General features: G+C 46.1%; 1 protein-coding gene across 1 annotated transcript in view; it reads right to left on the reverse strand.

Moving 5' to 3' along the window:
• FAM131C (family with sequence similarity 131 member C) overlaps nucleotides 1-11,175 on the reverse strand; it is a 50,575-nt gene extending 39,400 nt beyond the window's left edge. Inside the window, exon 1 of the mRNA XM_075605941.1 lies at nucleotides 10,642-11,175. Within this exon, the coding sequence (XP_075462056.1) occupies nucleotides 10,642-10,690 (49 nt within the window). The 5' untranslated portion in view covers nucleotides 10,691-11,175. The remainder of the gene's footprint in view (nucleotides 1-10,641) is intronic.
• Nucleotides 11,176-27,267: the final 16,092 nt, after the last annotated feature.

Genomic DNA, 27,267 nt, shown 5'->3' on the forward strand with positions numbered 1-27,267 from the left:
CTTAGAACAATTCTGAAAATGCATAACACTTGACAGTACATTTAACACAGTGAAGCAATATGCAATTGATCGCATAAACTCTATAACAGTGATGAGGCGTCACAGATACCTCCCAACATGGAGAATCGTTTATCCCATCAATAATAATAAGAAGAGTCAGGCTTTTTAACCAACCTGCCCTCATTGTCAGGGACGGTGACCGAATACACCTTCTTGGGAGCCACTCAAACAGGTACTCTACCCTGTCCATGTAGATACCTCTACCTACCCTCCATTCCCCCATTAGATAACTGATCCTGTCTTCAGTGTGAAAGATGGAATAGCTACACTTAGAGGTTAAATAGCCTCTTATGGCATCCCTCAGCCATTCCTCCCGTTAGCTTCTATCTCCTGCATGATGGGCTCAGGGACATAGGGGTAATCGAACCCATGGGACTGCCGGAAGCGTTGTACTATCAACCTAGCAGCCCGACTGAGCTTGGTCAATTTACGGCCGCAAGCCTGGCCCGGCAACACCCAGAATAAGGGCACCTGTGAGGGTTGGGTATGGAAATGTACAACTAAGCCGGTGGGTTGTATGGCCCCCAGCTTGATCTCCCTCTCTCTTCTCCTAATAGTTTCGGCAGTCTCCTCTGTGGAGAACTCCCCTTCCTCCCACCAGTGATCAACTAGATCCCCACTAATTAGCAGGAACCTGGTTCTATTCATATATGGGACATAGCCCTGGAACATTGGGTCCAACCAAGGTAGTACCTTCCTTATAGGGACGGAGCATACTGACAAATCAGACCCAGAAGCTCCCCTTCAGGATACCCCCAATGTCTCTGATTTGATAGGTTTTGTCTGATTTCCTCCCAAAGGAAATCACGCTCTCAGCCGTCACTTCCCCATCTGAGTAGTCCTCAAAGTCCACCCAGTCTCTCCAGTCCTGAGAGGGTGTTGGGACTTTCTTGTTGTCCCAGGCCCGGGTAGTAACAGTCTTAGGCCCAGCAACAGGTCAGGGACAGTCATGGGTAATAGGCCTACCCCGGTCGGTCACCGCCAACACCTGGTGTTTCTCAGGGTCAATAGGGGCCTGATGCCTTCGGCCCTTGGCACGGTCAACATCATCCGGCCGCACCGGCGGTGAGTCGACATCCTACGGTTGCACCGGAAGGGTGTTGTCGACCTCCGCGTTGGAAGAAGTACTGGCTGGTACCTCTTCACCGGATACCTCCGCTGGAGCCGGGAGGGAAGAAGCGAGAGTATCCTCACCACTCCTCTGGCTCCTGGAAGTCGCGTGGTCCTCTCGATCGGAAGCAGGTACGTCCGCTGCCATCTCGCTGGGAGCCACCACAGGCGTGTCACTCCTCCGCTGCTTGGGGCACACCGTCGCTCACCGTGATATTATCTGGACAGGACTCCGCTGCCGCTCGGTTCTGAAGGTGGGTGGTTCCTTCGCAGCCTTGCTGCCGTTATGCTCCGGCCAGAGCATCACTATGGATCGCCGTCCGCTACCGTCATTGTCGGATGAAGAAGGTAGGGACACGCTCACAGGGGAAAAGTCCCGGGACACCTCGCAGTCGCAGGCGGCGATCGACAGGCAGCGGTTCCGCTCCTGCACCACCAGCGGAAGCGCCCCAGCCTCCTCCCGGGCAGTCACCTTACCCGGTAAGTCTTTTATTGGTTCCAGATCTGGAACACGGACACATGGGCCGCCTGGACCGTCCGCTCCCGGGGCCTCAGTCCAGGCCGCACTCTCTTGAAGAAAGGCCGCAGTTTTTCGGCTGTTGGGTAGAGCAGGCAGTGCTACCGTAGGCTTTGGGTATGAGGCTCCACACCATGGGCACTTGGCAGTCAAGTTGGCGTCTCCGCCGGGGAAGTCGCAACAGGGGCAGAGACATTTTAAGTAGATCTCCCCATTCACTTCCACTACCAGGAAGCCTCCTGGTAGCCAATATTGGGAGACCTCGCATCAACTCATGGCAAGGTATAGCTTAGCAGGGTAAAGTTTCGCGTACTAATGCTTAGCTTCTTCTCAGCTAGCTCACCATCAGGAACTGAGGGTGCGGCAGCTCGCATCCGGCTCCTCCCTCCGGGCTGATAGTCTCTTTGGATTAGTGCCTCCACGCTCTGGTGGAATGAGGAGCACTGGCACAATAAGATAGGCGTGGCCTCAGGTTTCGCACCGAGCCGCTCACTTCACAGGGCGTGGCTTAGCTTCGCGCCAAGCCCTGCACAATTTAGCAAAAGCTTGCAACTTTTGCAACTCTCCCACGCGGTCCGTCCGATTTTGGAGGGAAACCGTTCTCCACACGCTGCAGATGTTCTGAGGCAGGAAAGATGCCCCTGGCTAAGCAAAAACCCCTGAGTACACTGTGACTCCCTGTGCCTCAAGCTGCTAATAGCATTGTGATAGTTCCTCAAACGGAGGTCCTGGTAATCTTACTTTCAAGTTCCCCTCCCTCGGACACTACCCATCAATACCGTAACACCACCCCATCTGCCCCTGACACTGTAGTCCCTTTCCAAAGGTTTCTGGGCCCCAGGCAACCAAAACACCCCCTCCAGGCGTCCTACATATCAGTTGTCAGGGTGATATGAACTAGAACATATAGCATGTTGCTTCAGCACAGGTTACCTCACATAGGGAATGGCACAGGCTGCAGGTCTCTAGCGGGGAATTTGGGCCCTTGCTTGTTGGACAAGAGTCCCCTGGACACTACACCTGACCCCCCATCCTTCTTTAGTACGCTTGAAAGCGTACCTTCCGTTTCTTTCTTTGGCTTGCTTTGCTGTAAAAGCCTGTCCTGATCATATCAGCAGCGCCTCCAAATGTAACGGTGTTTCCTCCGACCTCTGCGAGATCTGCCTATTACAGGGTGTGTACTGCTGAGTGCCTGTTGGTTCACAGAAGATCTGAGGTTCCGTTGTTGTTAGTGGGGAAGACAGGACAGGCTTTTCGGGTGACAGTTCTTTTTTTCTCTCTTGGTTCAGCGCCTCCATCTCTTGCAGGCTCCAGGGGTGCTGGAGAACCCTCTGATACTCCCCCTGATAGATTGCAGACTCAGGCAGGAGTATATTTTATAAAACAGGAATAGTTTTTATTGTCCAACAGCAACAATCTGCGTACTCTGCATACTCTTGGTTCCCAGCCTTGTATGGTCCCTGGACTCAACCCCCAGGTATGGGCCCCACAGGTCGGTCCTTGCTCTTCCCCTACTCCCTGATGGAGTAGGAGGTATAGTCCTCACTCCCACTCCCTTAAGGGAGGGGATGGAAGGTGGCCAGAGCCCTGCGCACACACTTCCGTGGGACCAGTCTCTCTCAGGGGAGTGGCAACTGGCTACATTTGGGAAGTGCAGCCCCTTCAGTACCCTGGGGGAGGGGCTTAGGTCTGAGCCCAGATAGGACAGAACACAGGCCTCAGCCCGCCTCCCCTCTTGTCACTCAAGGAAGCTGCTCACTGCAGGGGAAAACCCGGATTGGCCCTAACACTGCCTGCACTGCTACTAGGACTTACATGTTAGGCAGGGTAGATTAGTAGCCAAACCCAGACATGGTTACATAAACATAGAGTTCCTTGTCGTTCAGAGACTTCCTTGAGAAGGAAGAGAGTCGAGAAGTGGGGACATTGCGGTCAGCAGCATGAACGCTTGGAGAAGTTCATTGAGGAGACAACAGAGTGAGGAATCCACTCTTCTCCAGTGAATACGTTGGTTGTGTGTTTTCTGCTGATAATGAAATGTATCAATGGCGCTTCCTGTTATTTTTCTTGACGGTTTTCATGCATCCATTGAGCTGTTGCTCTTGCTCTCCGTTTGTCTGTCTAAGACAGGGGTGGGCAACTTCAGTCCTCAAGTCCCCCCAACCGGTCAGTTATTCAGGATATCCCAGCTTCAGCACAGGTGGCTCAATCAGAGGCTCAGTCTTTGACTGAGTCTCTGATTGAGCCACCTGTGCTGAAGCTGGAACTGACTGAGCCACCTGTGCTGAAGCAGGGATATCCTGAAAACCTGACCTCTTGGGGGGGCTATAGGACTGGAGTTCAGCACCCTTTGTCTAAGAGACTTGTATCAAACGCAATGGTTGAACTGTAAACACTACTTACAAACACACAGGACCACTGCTTTTTATTTAAACACATACCCCCTGCAATTACTTTTTAAATAAAAAAGGATTTATTTTAGCAAGGCTCTCACTTTCCTTCTCTTTGTGTTTTACAGTATAACATAGTATATTGTATAATATAGTAAATATATATATATACTAGCTGAGAGCCCCGGCGTTGCCCGGGATGTTTGTGGTGTGGGTGTGGCATTTGGGTGGGGAGTGGTCCACGCGGCCCATGTGCGGTGGTAGTGCTGCTGTGGCTGTACTGATGGTGATTGTATTGGTGTGCTGATTTGGGAGGGTTTGGTGCTGATGTGGGGGTGCGGATGTGGGTGTGCCGATGGGGGAGGTGCAAAGGTGGCGATGTGTGGGTGCTGATGGTGTTGATGGGGGCTGGGAATGGTGGGGAGCCGAGAATGCCAGTGTGCTGGGGGGGCATGAGATACCGGTGTGCTGATGTGGTGGTGCTGGGGTGTGTGTGTGTATACACGTGTGTGTGTATGTGTATACACGTGTGTGTGTATGTGTATACACGTGTGTGTGTGTATACACGTGTGTGTGTGTATACACGTGTGTGTATACACGTGTGTGTGTGTGTATACACGTGTGTGTGTGTATACACGTGTGTGTGTGTATACACGTGTGTGTGTGTGTATACACGTGTGTGTATACACGTGTGTGTGTATACATTGTGTGTATGTATATATTGTGTGTGTGTATACGTGTGTGTGTATACACATGTGTGTATACACGTGTATACATGTTTGTGTGTGTGTATACATGTTTGTGTGTATACATTGTATGTGTGTGTGTGTGTATAAGTGTGTGTGTGTGTGTGTGTGTGTGTGTGTGTGTACACATGTTTGTGTGTGTATACACATGTGTGTGTGTATACGTGTGTGTGTGTGTATACATGTGTGTGTGTATACATGTGTGTATATACATGTGTGTGTATATACATGTGTGTGTATACACATGTGTGTGTACACATGTGTGTGTGTGTGTACACATGTGTGTGTGTGTACACATGTGTGTGTGTATACACATGTGTGTGTGTGTGTATACACATGTGTGTGTGTGTATACACGTGTGTGTATACACGTGTGTGTGTGTGTGTATACATGTGTGTGTGTGTGTATACATGTGTGTGTGTATACATGTGTGTGTGTGTATACATGTGTGTGTATACATGTGTGTGTATACATGTGTGTGTGTGTATACATTATGTGTATGTATACCTGTGTGTATACGTGTGTGAGTGTATACGTGTGTGTGTGTGTATGTGTACATGTGTGTGTGTGTATGTCTCCACGTATGTGTTTGTATGTCTCCATGTGTGTGTGTGTATGTCTCCATGTGTGTGTGTACGTGTACATGTGTGTGAGTATACGTGTACATGTGTGTGTGTGTACGTGTCTACGTGTACATGTGTGTGTGTGTGTGTGTGTGTACGTGTACGTGTGTGTGTGTGTGTACGTGTCTACGTGTACATGTGTGTGTGCGTGTCTACGTGTACATGTGTGTGTGTCTACGTGTACGTGCGTGTGTGTCTACGTATGTGTGTGTCTATGTGTGTGTCTACGTGTGTGTGTTTGTGTCTACGTGTGTGTGTTTGTGTATACGTGTGTGTGTGTATACGTGTGTGTGTGTGTCTACGTCTGTGTGTGTGTGTGTGTGCCTACGTGTGTGTGTGTGTGTCTGTGTCCCTGTGTGTCCTTTGGCCCGTGACTCCGCCTCAGGGAAGGGGGGGGGTGGGGGGGGAGGTGGTGGGGGTGGGGGGGGGGGTGGTGGGAAGGAGGGGGGTGGGGGGGAAGGGGAGGTGGGGGGGAGGTGGTGGGAAGGGGGGGGGGGTGGGGGGGAGGTGGTGGGAAAGGGGGGGGGGTGCGGGGGAGGTGGTGGGAAGGGGGGGGAGGTGGTGGGAAGGGGGGGGGGTGGGGGGAGGTGGTGGGAAGGGGGGGGAGGTGGTGGGGAGTTGGGAAGGGGGGTGGGGGAGGTGGGAAGGGGGGTGGAGGTGGTGAGAGGTTGTAAGGGGGGAGTGAAGGGAAGGTGAAGGGGGGGGTGGAGGGGAGGTGAAGGGGAGGTGAAGGGGGGGGGTGGAGGGGAGGTGAAGGGGGGGTGGAGGGGAGGTGAAGGGGGGGGGGGTGGAGGGGAGGTGAAGGGGGGGGGGTGGAGGGGAGGTGAAGGGGGGGGTGGAGGGGAGGTGAAGGGGGGGGTGGAGGGGAGGTGAAGGGGGGTGGAGGGGAGGTGAAGGGGGGGTGGAGGGGAGGTGAGGGGGGGGTGGAGGGGAGGTGAAGGGGAGGGGAAGGGGGGGGTGGAGGGGAGGTGAAGGGGGGGTGGAGGGGAGGTGAAGGGGGGGGGTGGAGGGGAGGTGAAGGGGGGGGTGGAGGGGAGGTGAAGGGGAGGTGGGGGGGGGGGTGAAGGGGAGGTGGGGGGGGGTGAAGGGGAGGTGAAGGGGGGTGAAGGGGAGGTGGGGGGGGGTGAAGGGGAGGTGGGGGGGGGGGGGGGGGGGTGAAGGGGAGGTGGGGGGGGTGAAGGGGAGGTGAAGGGGGGTGAAGGGGAGGTGGGGGGGGTGAAGGGGAGGTGGGGGGGGGGGTGAAGTGGAGGTGAAGGGGAGGTGAAGGGGGGGTGGAGGGGAGGTGAAGGGGGGGTGGAGGGGAGGTGAAGGGGGGGTGGAGGGGAGGTGAAGGGGGGTGGAGGGAGGTGGAAGGGAAGGGAAGTGGAGTGAGGGGAGGTGAGGGGTGGGTGAGGGGAGGTGAGATGAAGGGGGGTGAGGGGAGGTGAAGGGGGGTGAGGGGAGGTGAAGGGGGGTGAGGGGAGGTGAAGGGGGGTGAGGGGAGGTGAAGGGGGGTGTGGGGAGGTGAAGGGGGGTGTGGGGAGGTGAAGGGGGGTGAGGGGAGGTGAAGGGGGGTGTGGGGAGGTGAAGGCCGCTCCCTCACCCGTCCGGCCGCTCACTCACCCGTTCGGCAGCTCCCTCACCCGTCCGGCCGCTCCCACGTGGATCTGAGGCGGGAGGCAGCTTGTTGTGGCCGGTCCCGGGCGCTCGCTCGCTCCGCTGACTGTAGCGGCGCCGGGGGGGGGGGGGGTGGAGGGGAGGTGATTTGAAGGGGGGTGAGGGGAGGTGAAGGCCGCTCACTCACCCGTCCGGCCGCTCCCACGTGGAACTGAGGCGGGAGGCAGCTTGTTGTGGCCGCTCCCCCGCTGTGTCCCGGGCACTCGCCGCTGACTGTAGCGGCGCCGGGGGGGGGGGGGGGAGGTGATTTGAAGGGGGTGAGGGGTGGGTGAGGTGAGGGGTGGGTGAAGGGGGGGGAGGTGATTTGAAGGGGGGTGAGGGGAGGTGAAGGCCGCTCACTCACCCGTCCGGCCGCTCCCACGTGGAACTGAGGCGGGAGGCAGCTTGTTGTGGCCGCTCCCCCGCTGTGTCCCGGGCACTCGCTCCTCCGCTGACTGTAGCGGCGCCGGGGGGGGGGGGGAGGCTGATTTCGGGGAGGAAGAGGCGGAGGCTCCGGCGGGTATGTGAGGGCCCCCCCCCCCCCCCCGGGTTATACATGCTGCTAATGTACACCCCCCCCCCCTACTGTGTGTGTGTGTGTGTGTGTGTGTCCGTGTGTCCGTGTGTCCGTGTGTCCGTGTGTGTGTGTGTATATCCCTGTGTGTGTGTTTTTGTCCCTGTGTGTCCTTTGGGCCGTCACTCCGCCTCAGGCCAATGAGAGGTGTGCGGGGGCGGCCCAAGGGACCAATGAGATTTCCCCTAGGGACACCGGACATCCAGCAGGCAGGCATGCATGCAGGCAAACATACAGTGCTTTCACTAATATAGTATAAGATATATATATATTGTAGTATGAGTCTTTCTAAAATGAGCTCCAAAAATGCTTTGCTCAGTCTAAAACAAAATTACTTACATCTTTCGCATTTACTAAAGAAAAGAATAGTTAATTATTAACGCTGTCATGGCAGTAATACACGCAGAGCAAGGCAAGGCTGGACCCTCTGGCAGTGAATGGGTTAATACACTCTACCGGGTAACGCAGACCTCACCGAAACAAAACATAACCGGATGGATCTTATTATTAATAATAATAATATAATAATAATAATAATCTTGGCAATGAGATAACTTTTTTGCAGCTTTATGCAGTAGGTTGAACTTGAAGGATGTACGTCTTTTTTCAGCCTCATCTACTATGTAACTATGTAACCTTTGAGCATTCGGTCTTTGAGCCATTTGGTCCACCGATCGATGTTTCCATGGAAACCAAATAATTAAAGCGTGCGCTCCCTGCTCGGGATTCAAATGGTCTCCTGTGAAATCAAGTGAATATTATGAGGCTGAAAGCAGGGGGCGGGAGACGCGCTCTGGCAGCAGGGATTCCTCCAGCAGGAGAGGGGACATCTCACCAGTGCTAAGATGTGTGTATTTTACCAGCATCTGAATAGTTCGAAAGGCTGAGCCTAAGAAAGTCTATTACAGCAAATGGTGTAAGGTCCATTTAAAAAAAGTTAGAAGCACTCTCCTTTCATAAAGGAACACAGTCGTTTGGACACATGCTCGGGACAGCATTTTTAATGGTTGCCAGTAATTAGGAAGTTTTTTTTAAATGCTAGTTTTTGTTTTTAAAAAAGGTCTGGACGGAGAAAACTCCATGAGTGGAACTTTAGGAGTGCACATAGAAATACAGTTTATAATAAGGACCACTAAAGAAAGTTATGTCCTTTCTAAAAAAATAATAATGATTCTATGGAGAGCGTGGGGTATGTATGGGTGAAGGTGTCAATATGGAAGAGATGAGAGTTATGGAAGTGTACAGTATATATATCATGCAGTAAAAACATTAAATGATACAGGATGTGATTGCAATGAATCCCACCTCGTTGGATGACACAGAGACCCTGCAAGGACGTTAGAAAATGATACTAAGATGCATCTCCTCTCTTGGTTAAAATCCCTTTCTCAAAAGCATCAAGAGTTAATCTGGGGCATGAATAATGCAATGAAAATGCCGCTTTTGGGAAAAGCTTCCTGGAGAAGGATATTCAAGGGTAAACAGAACATGATTTTAAAACTCATGGGATTCAAATCTGAATGATAAAACATCCAGCAATTGCAAGAGTTCTCGCCAAAATGGAGAGATTATAAGCTTCTTGGACAAGGAACCTTTTACCTTTTGTGTAAATATATGTGAATCCTCTAAAAAGTTTGTATGTTATAATTGTTATTTAATTCTATACATGAATTGTACTTTGCTGCTACAAATGTTATGATATAAGGCATATGAATATATCTATAAATGATGGTATTAATAATGTAGTGTTGTATATTGATCGGTATATTCCTGGAGAGGATACACTGTTCCTTATATAAAAAAAAAAAGTAAACGATTTATATTAATGTTCTACCCAATGCAGCAGTAAATGATTCAATTTGTGTAAGTTAAAATGGGTTTATTTTGTAACAGCTGCTTGGTTTATTTCCCCAGTGCTGAGGGCGCTGTTCCAGTTTGGTTTCTAGTTATTATGGGGGGCTCCCCTCTGCTCATTTTCCTGTGCCTACCAAAAGGACCACAAACTTCCACTGCTCCACATCTCGTCCCTGTGGCTTTATTAAAAAAAACAAGTAACTCTTCCTTTCACCGTCATTCTCTAGAGCCCGTGATCAGAGATTGTAACTGGGAGGCAACATGTTATTTGGTTTTTGCAGTGTCATTTTTTAGTATGATCCTTACATCTGGCACACAATAGAAATGTCAATGAATGAAAGATAACAATAATGGGTGAATTGAAGCACTTTAGAACCTCTGTCACTTCCTGGAGGATAAAATTACCTTATAAATGACCCCTAAATCACAGTTCTCCGTGTACCAAGCAGAGGCCGGTTGGTTTATATCTGTGTACGTCAACAATATAGCATTAAGTGTGATATCAACTCTTCAGATCAAAGTTTTCACCATCAATCAGCCCCTTATACTTATATATATGAAGTATATATATATATATATATATATATATATATATATATATATATATATATATACACACGTTAGCTTCATGTGTGTGTGTGTGTGTGTGTGTGTGTGTGTGTGTGTGTGTGTGTGTGTGTGTGTATATATATATATATATATGTGTGTTATTTATGGTGACAGTGCTAATCCCTGCAAACATCTTTCCTCTGTTTTGTTCATAGAAGATTAGATACCTAGATAACTCACAGAAATAACAGGTATGTCTCACCAACTTGTTGTATATTGGGGTTACTGACAGCTACCTGCGCGACTTTAGCACTAAGCCACTTTTGATTGCAGAGCCTGGTTTGCCCTTTGCGTTCCAAATGCTTATTGCTGACATTTTTAAAGACCTCCCTCCTCCTCCTTCTTCCCTTACTTCATATATGTCAATGTTAAACTCTGCACTGGGGTGCAGCACCTGCAACACTGTGCTCTGTGGCAGCATAATCCGGCAACAATAAAGTAAGAATAGCCGACCAGTTAGTGGTGAATATGTTAATACCTGTTTAACCCTCCACTCCCTACCCCTCCCCCTCCACCCACTCACCTTTAGATATACAGGAGCCCATCACTAACAGCAAGCAGTCTTGTGCCATCAAAATCCTGGGGCAAATGATCCTCTTCTGGCTTTTTTTTTTTTTTACAGTGAGATCTGCCTGGGGGTCTCCTGCCCAGAGCTTCCAAACCCCAACATTGCTAATGCACAGGTGGGAGGGGGGGGGGGGGGGGTCTCAGAAGCCCAGCCTGGCCCCACACAGCCCACCGTGTCTGCGGCTGGCACCTGGCAGGGGGTGGCAGGACAGATAGGGCGTGTGGTTGGTATTCAGGGGGCTGACAGACATGGCCCAGGCAGTGAGTGGGTGTGTGAGTGGGTGTCTGTGTCTGCGTGGTGAGATTGTATTGGAAATAATGAGAGAGAGAGAGAAGCAGGGAGAGAATCGTCACGTTGGATGCCGCTGTTGCTCGGAGACTCTCAGACTGTCTGCTGAATGTCACCACCCCTTCCCCTCCTTCCCCATCCTGGGAGGGGTCTCTTGGGATCAGGCGACATCTAACTAGGGGGGTAAAGGCTTTCTGTATTTCTTTTTATTCTTGTAGATGGAGGATGCTGCTGCTGCTGCTTTGGTTGATGGTTTAATAACACCCTCTTTGTTAGAGGTCAGCACAGTTCTGGCCTCTTTGGGGTTATTTACTTGGATTTTGGAAGATCCTGCAATAAAAAAACAAAACAACAAACATGTAATAACACACAGTATGTACACGTCGGACACCTATCTAGCATGTTAAAAACCTCCCGCTGCTAAACTTGTGCAAAAAACAGCACCAGATTTAGCAAACCCTTGTTGAAAGCAATGAGAGAAATCTGTAGGGGAAATTTCTATTTAATTTTGTAACATTTTGATATAACCTCACCCGGTATTTTTTCTTTTTTTCTTTATACCTTACCTGAATGTGGAGACCCGTATGGCTGCGGCCATAGTGCGCGCGTGCGACAGAGGCGACAGGCTGAGCCATGCGCCTGTCGCTTCTGTCGCACGCGCACTATGGGGACTCCCTTGCGTGAGCGACGGGGAGGAGTGGCTGTGACGTCGTCTGGCTTGGTTCGCCATGATTGGACGCGGCAGTGATGTGTCCTTCGCGCGAAAAATCTAAAAAAAAATTGACGGCTCAAAATCCTGCCGTTGCTCGCGTCGCATAGCACGCAGCATGGCCGGACTGGTGCGCTTACATGCATTTGTTCGTGCCGCGCGCGCAGTCCACTGCACTATTTCCAATGCCTAAGGCAAAAAAGGTTAAATTGTTGTCAATGGGAATTCTCCAGATCCCAGAGCAATTTTCAGCTCATTTCTTGGTTCTGCCAACGGGGAGAATGGGCCAGTCAATCAGGGGAAAGTTGATACGACGTACGCCAGGGTGAAAAACTTCAGTCCTCAAGGGCCACCAACAGGTCAGGTATTAGGGGTATCCATGCTTCAGCACAGGTGGCTCAATCTTCAACTGAGCCACTGATTGAGCCACCTCTGCTGAAGCAGGGATATCCTTAAAACCTGACCTGCTGGTGGCCCTTGAGGACAGACGTTGGCCACCCCTGCCGTACGGCATTTCACCCACGGATTGGCTTCCATGGCCGGCTCCTTCTGTATGCAACAGGACTTGACTTGTGGAAGGCTTGTGAACACGAGAAGTCACAGTGATGTGGCAGGAGCAGGTTTTACTCTGCGCATCTCTCCCTGGTTTGGGTTGAATGAAGATAATATTGGGATTGTTTAGGTGGTCGTTACTAATAAATTCTAAGGAAAAGTGGGGACTTTTTATATTAAAGTTTTGCGTTTTGTAGAACGGGGACAATACTCGTGGGGAGAAAGAAACCCTGCTAGTCTTAACAAGGGGAAAAAAGCACTTTCATTTAAATGTGCCTTTTCCTTCTGACAGCTCTGTTGCCGTGCTTGAAACTGGGAGATTTTAACCTTGGCACAGTTATAAGTGTCGGTTCGAACTGAGGTATCAAGGGCTCACAAGGGGAAACAGATTTTAGGGCCCATTACAGGACCATAATGGACAGGAAAGTTATAATAGGGCTTGCATACATACACAGGCTCATACATGCTTGTGAGTACATCATAGATAAATGCACTCATAGCTATAAGAGCTAAAGGCACTTCTTCAAGGAATACAATATATACACTGACAAACACAGCTGACTCTAACCGCAGATGCACTCACTTGGGGAATCTACCCAAGATTGGGTCATTCTGGGAGGAATGGCCAATCTGGAACGTACTGTCAGAGCCCACCGTGTACACAGTGGGTCAGCCTGAGCCTTTATTATAGGACACAGGGATACTAGCTTCAAGCATGGGGTTGCAGTATTACTGTACATTTGTTCAACTGCAAAACGAGGGCAATAATGGTGCATAAAACAGCACCAGATTGATAAGAACACAATTCCCATTGAAATCGAAGGAGTGAAGAACTTTAGCACATGTAGAACAAAATACCAGTTGAAAGATATGGGATTTTTTTATTTATTTGGCAAATCTGGAGGAAATGTTTGCCTTGATACATAGGTCCTTATGAGGCCCTTCTTCAGTTGGAAACCTGGAACTGTTTTTTGCACGGGTCTGCTCCTCGTGTCGCAGTCAGTAGACTGAGGCACATAGTATTTATGAAAAGTAAACACTGGTAGAATATCCCATGAAAGGATTTGTAAAATTCTCAAATGTTCAACATATCTTCTTCCCAGATGTGAAATTTCAGCATTCGGGTTTGGCACATAAAAAAAATGTTTATTCAATATTTACTCACAGATATATGGTATTTCACAAATCAAGTACATGTGTTCTCGAAGATGGCAACCTTGTCATTCCTTGCTTCTCTCTGCTGGAAACGTCCTTCCATTCTCTTTGCTAGTGTTATCCTGTTCCCTCCTTAGCTACATTTCTTTTTATACAGAGTAAAAATACATGTGGAGCTTTTCCTATGTTATCGGTATAAGGAACTGAAAACGTGTCTGTATTCTATGATGAATATCTCACAGAAATATCCAACAACAGTTGTCTGTAATCAATCACAGTCCCTTATTATTACAAGTTAGTCACACCCTTTACGTACAAATAACCTCTCTACTGTAGCAACCGTCTTATAATCAATCACTCATAAGAAAGGGTGGGGAAGGAAAGACATTCTAACATTCCCCTCTGATTTATATTAAAAATCATAAATAAATAAAGTTCCTGTAAAGTTCCTGTAACTATTGTATTGTATTGTATGTCTTTATTTATATAGCGCCATTAATGTACATAGAGCTTCACAGAGGTAATACACGGGGTAATCAAATAAATAACAGATATAAATAACAGGTCATGGGAATAAGTGCTTCAGGCATAAAAGTAACATTAAGGAAGAGGAGTCCCTGCTCCGAGGAGCTTACAATCTAATTGGTAGGTAGGGAGAACGTACAGAGACAGTAGGAGGGAGTTCTGGTAAGTGCGTCTGCATGGGGCCAAGCTTTATGTAACGTATCCAATATTATCCCCAATGCTATTCATACGCTTCTTTAAGCAAGTGTGTCTTAAGGTGGGTCTTAAAGGTGGCTAGAGAGGGTGCTAGTCGGGTATTGAGGGGAAGGGCATTCCAGAGGTGCGGGGCAGTAAGTGAGAAAGGTTTAAGGCGGGAGAGGGCTTTAGATACAAAGTGGGTAGAAAGAAGACATCCTTGAGAAGAACGCAAGAGTCGGGATGGTGCATAACGAGAAATTAGGGCTGAGATGTAAGGAGGAGCAGAAGAGTGCAAAGCTTTAAAAGTGAGGAGGAGAATCACCCACCCTTCGTATCACATTGAAAGATTACAAAGAGAGTATGCCGAAAGATTACTCTAAAGTACAGAATTCTCACTTAAGAAATATGATGCCTTGTGTAATTTCCTATTTAACATTTTTTTTCAATGTTTCTTCTCCTTGGTTCATTTTACTTTTATCTCCCGTATACATTCTTTTCATAATACATATTAAAAATAGTTGAAAAATAATACATAATAAAGCCACACAAAGTACAGTACAATGATGGAAGGATGAATGAAAAAATGACCTAAAGCTGATCCAACCGAACACTTTGACAATATTGTAATGGATTTTCTTTATCTTTACCCACCAAGCTGATCCTGAGATTACAGACCAATCATGTTCTATTTTTTTTTCAGTTGACCCTGTTCATGGTTTAAAAAATGTTTTTCCCCCTTTAATATGTGCATCAATACAATCCACACAATGACAAGTAATTAGCTAAGTTGCCGATCGATCCGTTCTCCTGTGATCGATCAGCGAAGATTCGGCTCGTGGGTTCACTAAATGGCTGTCAGTGCAGCAGAAGAGGACCAAAGATGCCAAGTTCTGTGGGGAAGATCATGTGACCAGGCAGTCACTAGACACAATTGGTGCACTGCTAGAGAGATGGCAGTGCTCAAAAAGGGGTGTGCCAGAGCCTGTTTCACAAGAGGAATGTGATGCGACTTTGTAAATGGTTGCTATAGAAACAAAAAATGCTTGTTACATTATAATACATTAAAATATAATTTAGAGTTGTTTTTTTAAAAAAAGCTACAAGTATTTTCTCATAGTAAAGAACTGATTTATATAAAAATAAAAAAAACACATATAGGATATTATTTGGTCTTCAGCTTTAATTGTTTTGGTAAAACCTGAAGTAAACCTTCATCTTTCTTAATTTATTCAGTCTGTTTCTCCAATAAATACATTTATTTGAGATACAGTATATTAAATTGCAATGGAACTATATTTATATCTCGCGAGAGAATCTGTGACCTATTGACCTGGTTCTCATGTAAATATATTCTTATTGGGTTTTCTTCAATACAATAAAATCCCTGTAATAAAACCTTGGAATGTGTACACATAGGTGTAACGGGTATTCCCCCCCCCCCCCTTCTATCGCAGATAGGGACCATGTGGGGAAATCTACATCTGTTACCAGTGTGGTGCAATACCTGTTAGGCTCACAGGAGGCCTGAACCTCCGCCACTGGGAGCCTGGGGTGTATCCTGGAACGTATGCTTACAGCGCCTCCACCTGTGCAGGGATTCCAGGTGTATAGAATGACCCCTGACACAAGACCCACAAATAGGAAACACATACAATGGAGTATATATATGTAACTGTTTACTATATGGGCAAAACAATAACATCACATCACATATAGCCTTGCCCCTAACTGGGCTATACCCTTACACCTATACCCAAGTGTCCCAATAGTCCAGCAACCCACCCACTAAGCGTGATCAGCGCCTGTAAGGAAACCGGTATGTAGGGTACAGTTGGTGCACTTGTAGAAATACCTGCCCGGGCTCCTGCGCCCGGGTACAGCAACAACAGGAAAGGACCGTCTGCGTCCAACGCTGAATCCGCAGCAATGGCGTCCTCTCCCAATCCAGATGATATCACCACACAGATAGTCTCTATCTTGAGTGATGCAGGTCTGATCCCGGACACACTTGTCACACTGCTCCCTCCTTGTCAGCGCACAAAGCAGCGTCTGTCTCACTGACTAAGCTACTGCTAAAAGGGCAAAGTCCCTATTTTAGGGCCTTTCCTACACAGCAGCTACACATCTACTGGTGAGTTGGGCCTAGCTGGGGCCTGGGGGTAACCTGACCTAGTGTAAGAAGCCACTTGCTCCTTACACACTACCTCCCCCTCCCTTCTCCCAGCTCCAACTAACTCTTCCTGTCTGCACACAACAATGTATCCATATGCAGCATGAGAATCTGTAAGCCTCAGTGGCTGTTTGACTGCATGTGACAGGGATCTTAGGGCAGTCCCCAGAGGCTGCTGGGAGTTGTAGTCCACTCTGGGGCTTTTCCCTATGAGGATCGCATGGGCGCCTCTCTAATGGCCGCCTACCTCTCTCTATCTGCGTCTGCGCAAGACTAATGGCTGCCGCTCCACTATCCTGCACATGCGCAACATCTAGGGCACCCTGCACTATAGGTAATTTGGGCCGCGACTCCTCATGCGTACCGCGCATGCGCGAACCCCACGCCAGTCGCAACATGGCCACCGGTACTCCTGGGGCTACACTGCGCATGCACGACTTCCCACGCATGTGCGAACGCTCGCAAAATGGCGGCGCCCTGGCACTGATGTCGCCGGGAGCCCCTGCAACTGCCTGATATGGTGCGGGGGTATCCGCTACTCTGCGCAGGTGAGGAGGGCCAGAGGGGACCCTGCTACATAGGAAAGAAAGCTTTCACTGTTTCCTGATCTGTCATTACCTGTACACACACCTTTCCTTTCTCTAAAGGAGTAACAAGATCACGACATGTTTTTACTGTTTCAATACGACCTGAACATGAAGTGTGATAATGAAAACACGAATGATAGTCGTAGGTTGGTGTTGTAAAATGTAAACATGCAGAAAGATCTACTTGTTCAAGTCCTGCTGTAATTGTGTCAAAAACAAAGTCAAAGTATTGCACTGTGTTTGTTATCCATTTTATTTTTCCCGTGGAACACAAGCTATGATCTCTTCATTCAGTGGGATTCATGCTGAAGACAATAATTAGCTACAAGTTAAGTTTTTCTATCAAAATGTACATCTTTTACCACCACAAGGGTGATTTCCCACTGTTTAATTAGCATCAAATCACCAAAAGGATATAAGGTCCACTGAAGATTGTAGCACACTCCTTCAGATATACCCTATATTCACCTGTGTAAGGTATCCTAAGGTTCACACACTGTGGGAATCTAGCTAGGTAATTATACTGTGTGGGAATTTCACATTAAGGTGATTGCAAGAATTCAGTATTGTACAATGTATTGAAGCACATGTTTTGTTGTCATATTCTTTCCAACATATTCATCGGAGACAAAAAACCATCAGGTATCAGGATTCCAGCGCCAAAGAGGACTATGTTTGTGTATAACTAATGCATATCCACATTTCTTTTTGATTTTCTAAAAAGATACAACATAAATATTTCCCCTTTTCATGGAATGTAGGATTATCTAGGCTGTAACTAAGAGGTTGTCCTGACCAATCTACTCTCCCAACGGAACCTCTTTGTACAGTATTAGGTGATCCACGAAGTAGACTTCCCAGAAACTCACCATCCCTTGTCCATGTCTGTCACGGTACCTAGTGATAGGTTATAATAATACACACCAAAATATCTGGGTTGAATTGAACACGGCTTAGATATAATAAATATAGTTTATTCCTTAAAGAAGGTGAACACACAAGATATACAAATAACAGGCAAAATATACACTTACTTAGGGTTGGAATGATGAAGTAATCAGGTTACACGATTAGCAATTCATGCAGCAATCACGAAAAGACACAAAGACTACTGAGTATAGGACTGACACTGGTTTATATGTAATTCCAGTCCTATACCTTATCATTGAGTGCAGGCCATTGGAGAACAATTACCTGCACCCAATCTCTCCTTGCCACGTCACCTGAGGGGCACCGTAATACCTGGGGTATTATTCTAATCAGGGGGCTTATTTCCTCAGCCCCCCTCCCACAAGACTGGCGTCTTAAAGTCTGGCTTTGCCAGGATACCCTTTGTCCCCAGGTGTGAATTACAACACTTAATATCAAGTACCCATGTCCTGCATTCCTTTGTGCTCGCATACACAAGCAGGGTGGGGGAGTCTTTGATCAGGAGTTTATGATAGACCACTTGTCTCCCATCCTGAGCATTACCATACCATATGGGCTCTGAGTTTTTATACCAGACCCAAAATACAATTCACTCTTTAATATCTTTACATATTAAAATAATCCATTCTGCTGGGCCCAGTGGGCTGAAACTTGCCAGTCCCTCATGCCGGAGGTGACTCTCCATGGTGGCCAAGTTTCAGCTCTCTGCGACCCCCAGAACCGGAGATACAAAAAACAAGTTAAAATTCTTATTACTTTAATGCAGGATTCTCCGCTCTAAAAATGGATCTCTGCTTTTCACTCTTTCCCATTGAAATCAACGGGCTCCGCGGCTATAGGCTTCCAATGGAGCAACTCCGCCGTTGAAGTCAATGGGCTCCGCCGCTATAATCTTTCAATGGGGCAACTCCGCCATTGAAGTCTATAGGGCTCCTTCACCATAGTCTTTCAATGGAGTAACGCCGCCATTGAAGTCTATGGGGAAAATCACAATTCTTTACAGTTGCCCATACTCCGTGGTGTTCGGAGAGGGCTGGAAATGGCCATGCAGTCATGCCGGAACAGTGACTACATGCGACCCAAATCCCAGCCCTCTGGTCCTCACAGAACCGGAGATATGGACTTACACATTTGACAGTTTTGGACTTAGCCGTTTTAACGCCACGCGGCTTTTCCCCCATTGGAATAAATGGCCGGCGCCGCCATAGGAAATGCATGGGCGAGCGCCGCCATGGGATTCAATGGGGCCTCTGCTCCGCCATTAGAGTCAATGGCGCGACCCTCCTGCTGAGCTCAACCCTTTACGGGGGTCCCCCATTCTCAGACCCGGTGGTGGTCATGTGTGGGAGTTCCTAGGGGCTAGGGGCAAAAATAATTTTATTCCTGGGTGCCCTAGAACCTAAGGTTCCCACGCCAATTGTAGTTGACCTTGAACTAGTAGTGATAAAAGCTCTCTTTAAGAAAATGTATCTGCTTTTGCGGTCTGCGGTTTGGATGGCTGCCAACCCATTCCTGGAGGTCGGCGTCGAGGAATCCCCATTGAAATGGATGGCTCCATTGACTTACAATGGGGAACCGCCGCTCCTCCTCTCGGGCGCCACCTGCAGGTCTTCTACCGAAACAGGCCCAAATCGCCGGAATCTCCATAAGGTTGCATTGGGCTGCAATGGCGACTTATGGAGAGCTGCAAAATGGAGCCTGAAAAGGCGGGAAAAGGGAACAAAGGGCTATAAACACTGAACTAACATTAACCCCTTCCCTCCCGCATCAATCCCAGTGTATGTGTTGGTGCAAAAACTGGAATGGGAACAATACACATTTACAGGGGAACATACATTTGGGTACCGAAGCAGGGTAAAAACACCTTACTGGATCGCAGTCCAGTTAACCCCTTGCTTCCTAAGTGAGAGCAGGGGGTGGCCAAATGGGTGTAACCCCTTTAATACCGGGCCAAACCCCCTCTCCCATGACAATGTCATTAAAGACTCAGGTGATAAACTTAACTGTGTACTACATGCAAATTGTAAATTATCTCTGTTTTCTTGTATTTCCACTGGACAAGGTGAGACCTTCACCTGTGGGATAATGCACTCCATCGCTGAGATGGACACTGTCCATTACTAACAGACTTGGATTTCCTTGCTACCTGTATTTCCCATGTTCTGGTAAATCTAATGTCTAATATATCCCATGCATGGTTTTTGTTCTACTTCTTTTGGTGTCAATAACTTAAACAATACTTGCTTTATAAACAATATTTCTGATTTAGCTTGTCCTGTTTTTTTATATAGATGGGGTACTTTGCTCAAGATCACCTGTCCATTCTAGCGATTCTTCTCCATTTACACTGATGCTCCAAAATGCATCTTCTTGTATGTCACATTTCCAGGACCCAGTGTTTTCATTATCTACACAGGTACTTTTGAACCATGTATATTTATCCTTAGGTCCTATTAGCATCTAGTTTGATATTCCATGTATAAAATCAATACGGACGCAGCATCTTACAGCATTTTTTGTTCTTATTGTCTCCTCTACTTCTTTCCCAATAGTACTAATAGTCTCATTGTTCTTTTTTCTTAATAAAATGAAAAAATATTCAGTCCAATAGGTGATGGCAATAATGGTGCTCACTGGGATGATTGACAGGATGTAGATGAGGATGTACGTTGAATTATTTTCTATCACGTAGCTTTTGTGGATTTTTCTCGTTTTACTTAAGTCCGATCATCGGATACAACCCATTACCAGGGCAGCCTTCGCATCCCGCCTCCTCCACTTCGATCAGCGTCGCTGGAGAGGCCTCTTGCGGCGTCACAATAGTATGGCTCGGTAGGCCAGAGGTAGAAAATGCCACACTGTTGGCACCCAGAGGGAGGGCACACACTATGCAGAGTCCTGCACACTGGTCATGGGTAGACTTGACCTCTCTCAAGGTAGTGGCAGACTGCTAAATATAGGAAGGGCAGTGCCTTAAATACAGATCCAGCAGTCACCACCCCTGTGCCTCTAATTGGACACAAGGCCTGATGACACTAACTTCTCTGACTCAAGGCACTGCTATGAGTGGGGAAAACCCATAATTACTCCTGGCAACACTACCCTTACTAGCCCTTACAGCCAGGAAGAGAGCAGACCTCTAGCCCAAAAACCAATCCGGGCTACATGTACATAAAGAGGTATGACATTGTGTTAGAGAAGAACGTGGTGATACCATGTTCGGTCATGGTGTTGGGAGTAAAGAATTCTGACTATGGGAATATTCTCTGGATAATACTGGCAGGTTTAGCTAGGGAATTAGAAGCCAGAGTAACATCAGAAGAGGTAACGGCTACACCGGGACAGATAGAACGTATTTCACCAGCAAAGGAATTACATGCAATGTATTTGAAAAGAATATGACTTATTTGATGTAACCGCCATTTAGCTACTATTTCTGAATGTAAGTAATATCTTCGGATAATAAACGTTTCTTTTGTGTGCTATAAGTCAGAATGCAGAGTATGTTTATGCCGCTGTGAGAATACAAAGACATTTTATACAGCAATCAATCTCAGTCACTTATTATTACAAGTTAGTCACAGCCTTTACTTACTAATAACCTCTCTAGTAACTGTTTTATAATCAACCACTCATAAGCAGGGGAGGAGGAGGAAGGACATTCTAACAGGATTACAGCAGGGGTGGCCAATTCCAGTCCTCAAGGGCCACCAACAGGTCAGGTTTTAAGGATATCCCTGCTTCAGCACAGGTGGCTCAATCAGTGGCACAGTCTTCGACTAAGCCACTGATTGAGCTACCTGTGCCGATACGGGGGTTTCCTTAAATCCTGACCTGTTGGTGGCCCTTGAGAACTGGGGTTGTCGGCCGCCCCGAGATTACAGTATAAGTGATATGTGGGAGATCTACAGATTTAAGTGTAAGTGCATTAGGAATGCGCAGGAAAGGTGGACAGCAGCAGCGTTGGGCGAGGGAGTCCAGACTAATATTGTAGGTACAATATCGCAGATAGAAATAAATTCCAAACTAACCTTGTGTGTCCATGGTGCAGAGTTCAAGCAATCACATGAAAACCGATGGGTCTTTCTTCGATAAACTATGAAGCCGTCTTCTCTTTGCGCAGGAAGACTTCAGCTCTGTTCAATTGAATGGGTGTAAACTCTTCCAGAGCAAAGGGCAGACAGCCTAACGCTTAGAGGCCATACAAAGGCATCTATTTAACCGCTTCAACGTGTCACGTTGATCACTGGCACAGAAGCGGTTAACAGCATTCATTAATCTTTGTCTATTTTTCGCTAAGGCTGCTGAAGGTCTCTAATGCCCGGTTGCAAGGTTACCCGTGAAGCACTTTCATGTTGGTGAGATGAAAAGCATCAGAGCTTTAGGCGTTGTAGTAAAAAGCCCACATAACTTGCATGGGATCATGCACAGGGGTCTCCCACTTCAGAGGCCAGTGTTTAACAACAAGGCCATTTTTGTCTCCTGAGATCTTTTTGGGGTGCAAATATTAGTCCAAAGTTGAAGAAGCCATATTGATCCTAGAGAAATGTAGATTTGTCGATACCCTTTTAGGGACCATCATGAGAATTCTTCACCGACGAAATGACAGAAGTACAGAGCTTTCAAACCTTAAAGGCCTCTTCCTGAAGTGAACACTGGAAGAAGAGACCTGTGAGGTTTCGGGAGCTCTGTACACTATGATGCTCATTCACTAAACTGCGATAGTGCCGATCAGAACACTGTTGCACGGAAACTCCCACTGAAGCCAATGGACACAGATGAGCAACTGTCCTCAGATTTGATTTGCTATTTTTTGCCTCCCACAAATTTCTTGTAATTTCTGCTAAATTCATGAGTTTTTATGCAAAAATATTTTTAGCAAAAAAATACCACAAATTTTACTCGTTTTGTGACCTACACATTGACTTTTAATTCTTGGTGATTTTTTTTTTTATGTGGCAATTTCTTGGCGGCAACAATTCTCACATAGCTAAAGGGGATGAGATATTGTCCTGATTGGCACTATTGCAGTTTATTGAATAACCTACTATAATTTGAACGTTGAAGGACTCCCTAGCACAAATATTTAAATGAGACAGAATCGGTCTCCCTTGTTAGCAAAGGGGACAATCAGATCACTGTGGTTATTGATGATGGTCATTGGGGAAAAAGACGTGTCTAAGAGTGACACTCTTTGGGGTCTCTAAGGCTTGTTTAATAGAGTGTGATAGGGTCGGTTCAGCACTACTGCAAGGAAACTTCCAGTGACTAGAACAAGTTTCCAGCTCACTGAATATGTCCGTATTAATCACCCCCTTAAATAAATATTAAGTAAAGTGCTTTTTTATAGCAAATTACTAGAGATGTGTGAAAACGGTCCCACGTGTGCGTGCAAAACGGTTGGCATTTTTGTTACATTTGCATACTTAAAATAGCATATTCCCAAAGTGCCTCGGCTGTGTGGGAGGTATGTGTCAATAGGAGACTGGGGATTTTTCAGTCTCGTGAACAAAATCTTTGCTAAATATTTCACCAGTGAGCCAATTCTGCATGATTTGCTCACTTGGGTGAAAATTCTGCGGATCTCCCCAAATGACACCGCGATATATCTGCAGCAGGGCAGCTTCTTTGTATTAACCCTCTTTGCGCCATTTTCTTGTACGTCTGCATATTAGGTATTTATGGAGTAGGCAGGAAGCGCTTAGGGAGGAGTTAAATTTGTGGGTGTTTTCCTTGATCACCTTGAAGGGGGCGTAGAGATTGTTTCAGCGCACAATTACAGAGCAGCAATATGTATATTCAGAGCAATGCAACACGTTCTACAACAGTCTCAATACTCTTCATATATATGCCGCAAACAACACAAATAAAAGGCTTATTTTGTGGACACAAACGCTTCAGCGCAGACCCACTTCTACATACATGTAGACCCTGGCGTCTCTGCAGTAACCTCTTTGCTACAGCCCTGACAGGGAGCTGCATTTCTTCTCTCTGTTACTTCCTGCTCCTCCCTTTGTACAGCTCAAGTTCACATGGACTCGTTACTAAAACCAGTCAACATTACAGGCTGTCTGTCTCCAAATTCAGTACATTTTGCGGTTAAAAACTGCCTGAGTTGGGGCATTCCCAACAAATTCTGAACACTGCTGCCAAAGGCGGGGCAGTGCCAACCGTAGCTGGCAGGATTCACAATTCCTAACGGGCGGATACATCCCTTTTTAACGCCTTTACTACCAGACATACATTGAACACATTAAAGAGATTTCTGGCAGTGAAGTGGTTAAAATGGATACACGAACCCTTTATGGCCGACAGTGGTCAAACTATAGGGTAACTCCAAGGTCAATTAGTATCTAAATATTCATCCCAGTTTGGGAAAACCTGACTTTCTGGATCCTTTTGTGTAATCTGGAGCCAGGAAGCAACCATAAAAAGAGGTCTGCTTACTTCACTAGGAGGGGGTAACCTTTTTAGGCCTAAAAGGACACCAACCGTGACTGTATAGGAATATAATCCCTAGGCTATTATAACATATACATATACGGCTTTGATGATTTCATATTAACTTATTCGTAAGGCTTTTAACTGACCTAGAAAAAAGTCCCATAGGATAACATGGATTGATAAATATCAGTAGAAGAACAGAGTTCATCAATAGTGCTCTAAATGACTATGGATAATGAAAATAACAATGTCAATACAGATATTCTTGATAGAAGATGTCTTGATGCAGGCTATTAATATACAGGTGAGTATTGGGTATGTAGGTGAGCGCTGTGTAAAGGACATATATATTGAAGTCCTAGAGGTGTTGTGAATGAAGAGTGTTAAGCTCCATCACATCACTCCTAATGAGGACAATGTCACACACGCTTGAACCACCCTAGTGTATACCTCCAAAATAGAATAAAGGATAAACTCACATGAAAAAAGCCTGGTTTCTTCTTGTTGGTGGCGTGCATCCGGAAAAGTGGTAGATAGGTGGGTATTCTGCTGGAGGCAGTGTGTCAGAGCACAGCCATAAATGATCAGGAAAGCAGCTTATGGTTAAAAGATATTCTTTATTCGGACATCATGGTGCAGTCAGGAAAATGGAGGGAGCTCTTACGCGTTTCACGCCTCGTTGGCGCTTCGTCAGAGAGTGAAAAAGTAATGCTGGGACCCCCTTAATATAGTGCCTCTCATTGCGTTTCAAATTGCTCACAGCCGCGGCTCGATTGGCCGGAAGTGACGACACCGGAAGTCAGGAACCGGATGTGACGCGACGGGCTCCATGCATGGATGGTTTGTTTACAAGCTATGCTTGTAGTCATGGAGATCGCAGCGTCATCACTCCGTAGCAATGGGGAAATCATAATTACAAACGGGACCCAGCATTATCACCCCACCATACAAAAAACATACATAATCAAAGGTGGTGGTTAAAAACAACATCTAAAGCATATAAACTATGCATAAACTGAAGGACTCTTTGTAAACAGTTTGATATTATCCATAATGTATGGTTGCAATCATATTTGTAAACGTTTTTGAGTGTCTGGTGACATATGTAAATAGTTTATAATGATAAAATTTAAATCATTGATCCGGGTTGTATAGTCTATATTGCGATCATACATGATGGATTAATATATCAGTAAAAATCTATTGTGCCAATTCTTTGCATGAAAGTATACATTTGGAACAGTTGCACAGATTTACTCGAGGTGATTTATGAAAGACTGATGACTATATCTAAGCAATGGGTGAAGCATATGTTATACATCTCGTTATAATTACATTCTATTATTTTTAAGGAGATAAAGGCAATATGAGAAGAGCAATGTATATACATCATGATATTTTAAATAGTCTTGTGATGTGTTGTAAATATATACATTGTTTTTGATGTGCATAACATTAGGTACAACAGGTTAGTTCTTCTTTCAACATAGAATTATTGATGTATGGAGAAATAATGAACATACATTTCACAAGAAGTGCTTGAGTTCCCAATCTGTATTTATACCCCCGGGTGCCAAAGACCCGAGGGTATAAATCCAGAACATTTCTCTCTGGTTCAGTACATTCTCTCTATTACCTCCTCTTGTGTGTCTAGGAATGTGTTCTAATGCACTGAATGAGAAAGTGTCACTGGAGCCTTTTGGACAATATGAGAAATGTTTAGACACTGGTAGGTTAGGATCTTCCTTTTTTATTGATCTTAGGTGTTCTGAAATTCTCACTTTTAGAGGTCTGATCGTCCTCCCAATATAGGTCATACCACAGGCACAATTAAGTTTGTATATAACATAATTGGTAGAACATGTCATAAATTGTTTTAGTTTGTATTTCTGACACGTATATTTATTAGTAACTGAACTTAGTGGTGTAGCATATCTACAGTATGTACATTTGCCACATTTGTGGAAGCCTTTTGGGAGTCTATCTCGGGGTGTCTTGTGTCCTGCAGTGAATAAGCTAGGAGATAGATGATATCCTATGGTTTTGGCCTTTTTATATACAAATTTTGGTAGATTATTTGTGACCGATTTCAGCCCTCTATCTAGTTCTAATACCCTCCAGTGTTTTTCTATGATGCTTCTTATCTTACTAGCCTGATTGCTATAGGTGGTGATAAAGAGCGGGGTCTCAGATTCAGGTTCTGTGATCTTTGTTTTTGTTGTTTTTTTCCTCTGTTTTGTATTTTTCAACAGTTCTGAACGATTTAATTGCAGTGCATGCATAAATGCAGACTGTATATCTGTTTCTTGATATCCTCTGTTCCTGAACCTCTCGTTCAGTATCTCCGACTGTTGTATGAAGGCTTCTTCAGTAGAACAAAGCCTTCTCAGTCGGAGATATTGACCTTTGGGTATGCCTCGTAATAGAGGTCTCGGATGGCTGCTGTTTGCCCTTAGCAGAGAGTTGCGGGCATTTGTTTTACGAAATAAATTCGTTTGAATTGTACAATTCACATCTATGGATAATCTTATATCCAAAAAGTCTATATGATTAATGTTTACTAATGATGTGAATTTTAAATTAAAAGTATTGTCATTCAGATAGTTGATGAAAGCTCCCAGTATGTCGTGGTCCCCCTCCCATATCAGGATAAGGTCGTCTATATAACGACGGTAAAAGATAATGTGCTTACGAAAAGGATTGGTGTCACCGAAAATGTGTTTATTGATAAATATGGTGCAGTTTTGTTGCTAACGTTTGTCAGCCTGGAGACTTTTATATTTTGCCCCCAAAATCCCCTTAGACTTTATCAGTTTGGTTGCCATCAGATAACCCCCCAATATAAGGACCCTAAAAATGGCTTTATCTAGCACAAAACAGTGCTTTGTTTCTACTTTAAAGTTTCTATAATTTATAACTCGTCATTATTATATTTTTAACAGTGGAAGGGGTACAGTAGTTCATTTCCAGGTTTTAGCCATTTCGCATTTTGCGGCTATTGAAATATGGGATTGTAGTTTGCTGGCGAGTCTTTTCCGGTTGGG

This window comes from Ascaphus truei, chromosome 6 (assembly GCF_040206685.1).
Source record: "Ascaphus truei isolate aAscTru1 chromosome 6, aAscTru1.hap1, whole genome shotgun sequence".
Lineage (NCBI taxonomy): Eukaryota > Metazoa > Chordata > Amphibia > Anura > Ascaphidae > Ascaphus > Ascaphus truei.